Genomic DNA, 8,588 nt, shown 5'->3' on the forward strand with positions numbered 1-8,588 from the left:
GGCATGATGCAGGCATGATGCAGGCATGATGCAGGCACGATGCAGGCACGATGCAGGCATGTGGAACAGTAGATGGCGTAGTTTCTACATTTAGCAGGATTTTAACCACAACATATTCAGCTACGTTATGGATATATATTCATTCATTCCATTCAAGTGAATAAAGAAAAATAACATCGAACACAAGTTAGAACATTAACTTTGTTCAAAATGGTTTGTCAGAGTTAAAATGGGCTGGAATACTGCATTGTGGGTAATGTCGTTTTTGGTCAAAGCACACTTTTGACCTATTTATTTTTAGATGCTCTGACCTTTTATGCTCTCGTGGGCCACACAGAATGATGTGGAGGGCCACATTCGGCCCCCGGGCCTTGAGTTTGGCATGTGGTTTACACCTTCGATCGTGTGCTTTTAGCGGCAGAAAGTCCCCGGATGCAGCATCAATTTCCGCTTCCTGTCCTGAGACCGACACCATCACGTTCAAGTAAGTGGAGACCGAATAGAAGACTAATGCGGGTTTTTGTCAAATTCTTAGTCCAGCTGAAGAACTCGTCCGTGCTTTCTTTGCGGACGTTCTGTCCGCCGGGATGGAGGCGCTAACGCCGGGATGGAGGCGCTAACGCCGGGCAGAACGCAGCGCTTCCCGGCAGCAGCCTGCTAACGTTAGCGTGTCTGGCTAGCCCAGATAACGGGAGCGTTCCGTTTAGCTAACGTCTCCGCCCTGACGCCGGCCCGTGGTGATGATGTCATTGTCGTGCGTTACCTTTAACTACCCGGATGACTGTGTTTCAGACCGGAGAGTCCACCGCGTCCCGACACAATGCCGAAGTCCAAGGAGGTTCTGTCGTCCACGTCCGGGAGCGACTCTGAGAGTGAAGTGGAGACGAAGGTCGGTCCGCGGCCACACACACACACACACACACACACACACACACACACACCGACACACACACAGGTTATCAGTGTGTTGGACACTTAACACTCGATCCACACACACACACACACACACACACACACACACGCACACACCGACACACACACAGGTTATCAGTGTGTTGGACACTTAACACTCGATCCACACACACACACACACACACACACACACACACACACACACACACTTGCAGCTGAGATAACGATAGCTATCTCCCAGGGTTGTGGAGCCGACATCCTGACATCCTGACATCCTGCATTCATCCACAAATCCCTGATCTCCTCTCTTAATGCTTTTCATGCTTTTCTGTTCCCATGTCTGGATAGAAATCTCATTTAATTCGGTAAATTTCTTACATTGTCAAATCCTGATTCCTGTTTCCAATCAATTGTTTTTCTTTCGTTTTATTGAGCATTTTTCATTTTAAAGTCATGTTGCCTAGAGTGTTCTGATGCTTAGCTGCCTTCTCTGGTTTTTTCTTTCATTTCTTCCCATCTTGTTTATTATTGCACTAAAGTTTTTGCAAAGCTAACAGGTAACAACCAGCATCTTCTTCCACACTCTGTGGTGCATTTCCTTCTAAAACACGTTCTATAATCATTGTCATTGTTGCAATGGACAGCTGTCTCGTTGGGAGACATCTTTTAAATAACGTAAGTCCAACAGTTCATTAAATTCAGTTGTTTTAACTTCACTAAAACATGTGCTGAGTTTTTTTAATGCAGATAGCAGTTCCACTTTCCCCTCAGTTACTGTTTCCCCTGGGAAAAATTTAGGTCTGGTGGCAAAAGTTGATACCTTTAGGTCCATATGTATGTGGAAACTGACAGAGGTTTTGTTTTTACCTGTTTAATGAAATAGCTGTTTACCTGTTTAAATGGACTTTAAATGCAGACTGTCAGCTGTCATTTGAGGGTGTCCACATTTAAACTGAAGGGTTTAAGAGTTTCAGCTCTTTAACTTTTGCCACCTTATTTTAAAAGGGATCCAAGCTAATTGGATAATCGAAGGCCATCTGATTGGGGGGGGGGTAATTTCTTTATTATTCTTACCATTTAAGACTATAAAAGACTTGGAGTTGATCTGAACACAACATGGTGTCAAAGGAGCTCTCCTAGCAGGTGAAACAAGCCATCCTTCAGCTTCAGACAAAACAGAAATAAACCCATCTGCAGGAGTGGTAAAATCTTCCATTTGGTACGTCCTGAGAAAGAAAGAAAGCCCCAGTGCACTCATCAGTGCGAAAAGAGCTGGACGTCCGTGGAAGAAGCAGTGGTGGATGAACACAGATCATTTCCATGGTAAGGAGAAAGAGCTTCACGACAGCCAGCCAAGTTAAAAACACTTTCCAGCAGGTGGCGCCATTATCCAAGCTTAGTGTAAAGAGAAGAGTGACACTGGGTCACTGGTGTTGGTTGATGATGTGACACAGGACAGGAGCAGCCCGATGAATTCTGAGGTGTTCAGAGACATCCTGTCAGCTCCAACCCAGACTTGATTCCAGCAAAGAAAGGCCAAGTTAGTCACCTGATCTGAACCCGAGTGAACCTTCATTCCACCTGTTAGAGACTAGACAGAACCGCCCACAGATGGTGAAGGCCAGACAGCAAAACCAAGAGTTCAAGCAGTCGTTGCCACGAAATAGTTTCCAGTAAATTAGTGGAATCATTTTGTTCAACTCACTGAATTAGATCTGAAAGTCTGCACTTCAACTTCATCTGAATTGTTTCATTCAAAATTCATTGTGGGACCTACAGTGTAAAAATGACGAAAACCTTTTCTGTCCAAATATTCGTGGACGTACAGTAACTAAGCAGTAAGGCCTCGCACCACATGTATGATTGTTTCCTTACATTGAAAATGAGGTCACAGGGACGAGTCAGTGAGCTGTGTTCATCACGCATTCACTTCACTGGAGTTCAAAAGTGTGGTAACAATTAATAGGTCAAGCAAGACGATGCAGCCCCCCTGCCCCCCGTTGGTCATCTGTCTCCTGTTTTCCTCATCTGTACGTTGGTTTGGTTTGACTTTTTTGAAAAAAATGTTAAAACTGTTCGTCCTTATTAGCTTTTGGCCTAATTAACCAAAACCAATCATCTACATCATGGGATGGTCACGTAATTGTTTCAACAGCCTTGTGTAATGTCCACGGTTCAATCATTATGATCGCGGTACTAATCACTGACACACCCTTTTGTAACTTACTCATTTGAAACAAGAGCCAAATTCAGTGTCTCTTGTGGATAAAATATTATAAATGTGTTATAGCTTTGATGAAGTATGAGGGGCAAATTTTACCATGTTTTTTAGGCAAAAAGGAAGAAGCCAAACGCACCGGAGAAACCAGCCAAGAAACCAAAGAGTGGTGAGAGTTCCAAGCCAAGCGGTTCATCCAGGGGCGGCGGCAGTGCTGATGACAACATGTTCCAGGTGGGTAACCTAACCCTGACTTAACCCTAGCCCTAGCCCTGACGGCCTCAGAGTCCATCTGAGCCTGACAGAGGAGCTCAGACCAGTGACCCGGTTGTACATTAACATTTAGTCATTTAGCAGATGCTCTGACACAAATAACTCAAATGAGACACAATCAATAATGTGGTGCAGACTCAGTCACCACCATCAGCCCCGTGACACATCTGCATGAAGACCCTCCTTTATGTGAGTAGGCGGGTGTACTCCGTGTTAGAGTGGTTGTCCACTACCGAGCCCCAGTCCCTCCTGTCCATATGTTGAAGTGTCCTTGAGCAAAATGCTGAACCCTGCTGGCTGGAGACACACTGAGATTGTCCTGTATTTTGTATTTGTTTGCTGCAGTTACTGGTATTGACTTGTTACATCTGATTTTTATTTACTACCATGATTGTGGTTCTTGTGAAAATGATGTGTGGTGTGTGTGTGTGAGTGTTGGGAGGTGGAGAGACAGGAATGTTATTGATGGTCTGGATTGATCGATCTATTTGAACTGAGATGCTCTCCCTGCTCGTGGCCTTTGATGCCCTCTGTCTGCCCTCATCCTGCCTGTGTTTCCTTCCTTGCCACCACAACCAGTTTTCTGTCATATGTGTCAGCTGTTTGACCGGTGACATTGAACCGCTGTTTTATATACTCTATTCTTTATCTACATTTTCACATTAAAATCCAATTTACATGTTTGACTTGTTTGAAACCCTGGTTTGCTCTATTGACATGGCCACCATCCTCTTCTCTCTTTCTAGCCAACCAGCTTATTAGACTCATCTGAAAGTTGATAGTTTAGTGATTCAATGTTTCTGTACTGGACATAGGTGAGTTCATTCTGAACTCAACCCGGCATTTCCTTACTGGACAGTAAACAAGGCACTAAGACGGGTGCAGCTCAATCCAGTAGCTTGCCTTAAGCTGTGGAGTGGGTCTTACACACAAGTAGTAACAATAAACAGCTAATTATCATGACTTTCTCTTAATATAGCTACAGTAACATAGCAGCAGTTGAGGAAACAACATTTGAACATTTCTGTTCTTGAGAAGCTGCAGAATGTAATTGACACATTGCAGCCCATTCTGTAATACATTTCCTGCCATATTGACACCTGACTGCTAACATTTCCTCTGCTTCACTAGAGTTCACCATTGCTTTTCTGCTGTTCGCTTGTTTCTCTCTGATCTCTTCAGTAAAGCTACGCTACTTTGACATTAACGTTTAAGTTGTAGATATTCTTTGAAGAAAATCGAGAAGGTCAATACATTTTGATACACAAGCGTATGAGTCATAATTCCAAAACCATTTTGAGTGTTTGCCCGTACAATGTGTGAGAGAAAATTAGTAGAATAGAATATATACAGAAATCCCTCATGTATTTGCACATCAAGATGCCCGGCTTCACCTCATTGTGGATTTTTAGTAGGTAGTCACGTGATACCGTACGTGCATGCTATTGGCTGACAACATCTGGAAGTGCGCTGCGTTCAGAGACTCAGGGAACGCAGCCCACTTCCTTTTATTAAAGAAACACATAAAAGCGCTTTAAACAGCCCATCAGAATGTGGGAAAAGGTACTACAAATAGATGGTGGTTTAAAATCAATATGGGGAGGGTTCATAAACGTTTAAATTACCTTATATAATAAAGTTGTCGCTACATGGCGAGATTTCATTTTTTGCGGGTGGTCTCGGAACGCATTAACTGCGAGTAATGAGGGATTACTGTAACACTGAAAATGTCTAATCTTAGTAATTGTAAAACTGATATTTGATCTTGCATTGAATATGTGTATTTTCAATGGAAATCTATTTTGCGTCTTATAGATTGGTAAGATGAGATATGTCAGCGTCAGGGACTTCAAAGGTAAAGTCCTGATTGACATCAGAGAGTACTGGATGAACCAAGACGGTGAGATGAAGCCAGGGAAAAAAGGTAATGATTACATCAGTAAACTGCGTGCATTAATGTTGCATACACGGAAAGCATCATACTGCATACACGTTTTATCATGTTTCAGTCACATATTTCTTTATCTGAAAAAAATTCTAACTTTCAAAGATGCATCTTTGATGATTTGCAATTGTGACTCATCATTTTTTTCTCTTTTAGGCATCTCTCTGAATCCTGAACAGTGGAACCAACTGAAGGACCAAATCTCAGAAATTGATGATGCAATTAAGAGAATATAAGAATTCTGTTATCAGTTGAAGTAATTGTTGGCTGACTGGTTTTGTAAGAAGCCTGGGATTTTTTTGTAATGGATGTTTTTTGTAGTTGTATAGTTCCAGTGTCCAGTGTCTGCAGACTCTGTGTGCAAATTTTATTTTGACCTGTTGTAGTAAAGATGTGGGTAAATGAAAAGGAGGTGGTCAATCATTATCTTTGGTGGGTAGGTTAAAAAGTTGGCGAGTAGCTTTGTGGTCCTTATATTGAGTAATAAAATCGAGCTACTAGCTTGAAGTTGTTGTCTACTGTGTAAGATCTTGTTCACACTTTGAATGTCATGCACCTAAAAATCACCAATTTTCCTTCAGAGGAGATGAAGTCTGCTCTTGGTCAATGTTAGTTTTGCCAAAGATTGCAGACATGGTTAAGGTTAGAGCAAAAACAAAGTTAATATAATATAGAGTTCAGTTTAATATTCCTATTCTGAAATCTGACTATAATCTTTTGTTAAGATTAAGAAGTTTATAAGCTATTTAAATGTATGCACACAGGCACACAAACAGATGCAAGGGTCTGTATGTACATACAGTATGTGTGTACTATTGGTACACACAGTAAATCAGCTTTTATTTATAACGTGCTTAAACACATCATCTGACATTTCAAAGCGCTTTAACAGACAGAAACCCAACAGAACCCTCCAGGGCATAAGAGACAGCAGCATAGAAAAACTCCCTCGTTAAGGAAGAAACTGCGGGCAGGACCCAGAATCTGGAGGGCGGTCATCCACCTTAACTGGTTGGAAGGAAATGCAATGGGGATAGAGCCAGGTCAAGGAAAAGAGAGAGTGGGAGACAGGACAGATAGAATTTGCAGTCCTAGTCAAGCTGTAGCTGTTGAAGTGTGGGGCCTTTGGATTTCCTGTCTTCTATACTTGTTCCCCACCTGTCGAGCAGAAGCACTACCAAGTAAAGCATTGGTACCTGTCATATTTCCCATCATGATCCATTCAACATCTTGGCTGCATGATGGAGCTGTTTCTTTGATTAACTGTGGTCAATGTGTGGTGCACTTTAGAGAGAAAAGTTCATTTGCTTTTGCATCAAATTTGATATCTTTTAGCCATATGTATGGCTAAGAGAAAGATATAAAGTTTTAGATCCATATATAAGTATGTGTGTATGTACATGTTCCTGTCACATATATACATTTGTATATGTGTTTATTTAAATATGTGTGAGAGAGAGAGGGATGGTCCTGCTTCTAGAACTCTCACCTTTCAACTGTCATCATTTTGTCACCACACTACAGACCTAAAATTTAGAGCAGAATTATGAGACTGGAGGCTGTTGCTGCTGAGTCATGCATGTCGAGAAACCATGTGATGCATAGCCCATATGGAGAGAATATTGTCTCACACTACCACCTGCAGTCCAAAGTTAGTGCTGCAAAATACATCACTTATTGAACAGTCAAAAATGTAGTCTAAAAAGACCCGAAACTGGGAAATACAAAAATCAATATATTGAAATTAAAAAAGTTGTCAGGAAAAAGGCATCCATGTCAACTGTGAAACTACATTGCCGAATCACAAATAAAGGCTGTCATGTGACAGAAATACAGCAAATGGTTGAAGACATTTCTCCTCTCATCCAAGAGTGGTCTTCAGTTGTGGTGGTGGTGGGTGTAAACCCTGTGTGTGGTCAGTGCTATTCATATTCAGTGGCGCCAGGACCCGTCCAGCCGCCCCAATAAGGGTCGTTGGTGAGTGTCAATGGTGGCCATCGAATTGTGAATGTCAAAGTCGTCATTAAGCCCTTGTATGCTAATGTGATCATTAGCGTGAGTCACTTCACATCAATTATATCAATAAGAAATGATAATACTACTATTACTACTACTAATTATGCAATACATACTATTTGTACCAATATTACTACTACCACTTCTAATACTACTGCTGCTACTGTTACTAGCAGTCTTGCTACTACTACTACTATTACTGCTATTACTGCAACTTCCACTACCTTCTTACATATTGGTCACCCACAGGTGAGTCACCACATTTTCTACAGACTACACTATCTGTCAATCTTTAGAGTTCATCAGTTGAGACCTCACCAATATCCTCTTGAAGTATGTCAGCATAGTCCAGCTTTGGTCTTCCATGGGATCTCTGACCCATTTATTCATTTTAATTATTTAACAGGGACCTTGTACAACAAATGTGTTACACAGACCAGAGATAGCTTAAAGTTAATTTTCATCTGTAGTTCCTGGGCAAATTCAGAAATATTTATTTTTCTTTCCAGACCTGTTATTACACAGACTTCACCTTCATCACATTTACAACATCAACATCAGAAAAAGAAAAGAAAAAAAAGGCTGACGGTTAGAAGCCATTTGGCTTGTGAAATTCTCGTCCCCCAGAATCAACAAGATCTCTCGCATTACAACATGTTGTAAATCAAATTTTTACATTAAATTTCACATTTTAGTTCATTGTGGCACATTGCTGTTTTAAACCATCCATTCAGTCCCAATAGACTTGTATGTGCACACGTCTTCATCAGTTCTTGGAGTGACAAAGTTTTGTTACTGGCCTTTAATAGTCCATTCCATGTGTTGTTTCCAGACAAATTTTGTCATTTCCCCGAGGCATAGCAAGTGTTGTTTATATTAAAGATGACATAGCCAGTGTTCTTACATTCCTTGTACAGTATTATGATTATAATAAGCCCTAACAATCTGAAAATTAACATTTCCATCAGAACTATAACCTTGCAAAGTCAAGTTTTTAAAAGTTTTTTAAAGGCAGATAAGGTTCCTATACTCCTAACTTCTCTGTACAAATTGTTCCAAAGTTTGACACCAGTAAAAGAGAAAGAAAATGTTTTTCATGTAGTTCTTGCTTTCATCTGTAAAATTTCTGTTTCCTCTCAATTGGTAGTTGGATTGATTATTCTGAAGTTGCGCTATTATATTTTGAGAAATATATTTCCCAGCCAACAATTGTTGCCTGCCTTA

At 41.0% G+C, this 8,588-nt stretch overlaps 1 protein-coding gene across 1 annotated transcript; it reads left to right on the forward strand.

The window, feature by feature from the left end:
- The first annotated feature begins 427 nt into the window (after positions 1–427).
- LOC137593107 (activated RNA polymerase II transcriptional coactivator p15-like) lies at positions 428–5,849 on the forward strand. Its single transcript, XM_068311726.1, has 5 exons — positions 428–484; positions 793–889; positions 3,245–3,364; positions 5,219–5,327; positions 5,505–5,849. The coding sequence occupies exons 2-5, from the start codon at positions 821–823 to the stop codon at positions 5,582–5,584; spliced, it is 378 nt and encodes a 125-aa protein (XP_068167827.1). The 5' UTR covers positions 428–484; positions 793–820; the 3' UTR covers positions 5,585–5,849.
- Positions 5,850–8,588: the final 2,739 nt, after the last annotated feature.

This window comes from Antennarius striatus, chromosome 3, assembly GCF_040054535.1.
Source record: "Antennarius striatus isolate MH-2024 chromosome 3, ASM4005453v1, whole genome shotgun sequence".
In the NCBI taxonomy this organism is placed as follows: Eukaryota; Metazoa; Chordata; class Actinopteri; order Lophiiformes; family Antennariidae; genus Antennarius; species Antennarius striatus.

Coding starts and splice junctions, on each gene's coding strand:
- LOC137593107 (XM_068311726.1), top strand. CDS start 821: ATGCCGAAGTCCAAGGAGGTTCTGTCGTCCACGTCCGGGAGCGACTCT. Junction 890..3,244: donor AGAGTGAAGTGGAGACGAAG/GTCGGTCCGCGG, acceptor CATGTTTTTTAG/GCAAAAAGGAAGAAGCCAAA. Junction 3,365..5,218: donor CTGATGACAACATGTTCCAG/GTGGGTAACCTA, acceptor TGCGTCTTATAG/ATTGGTAAGATGAGATATGT.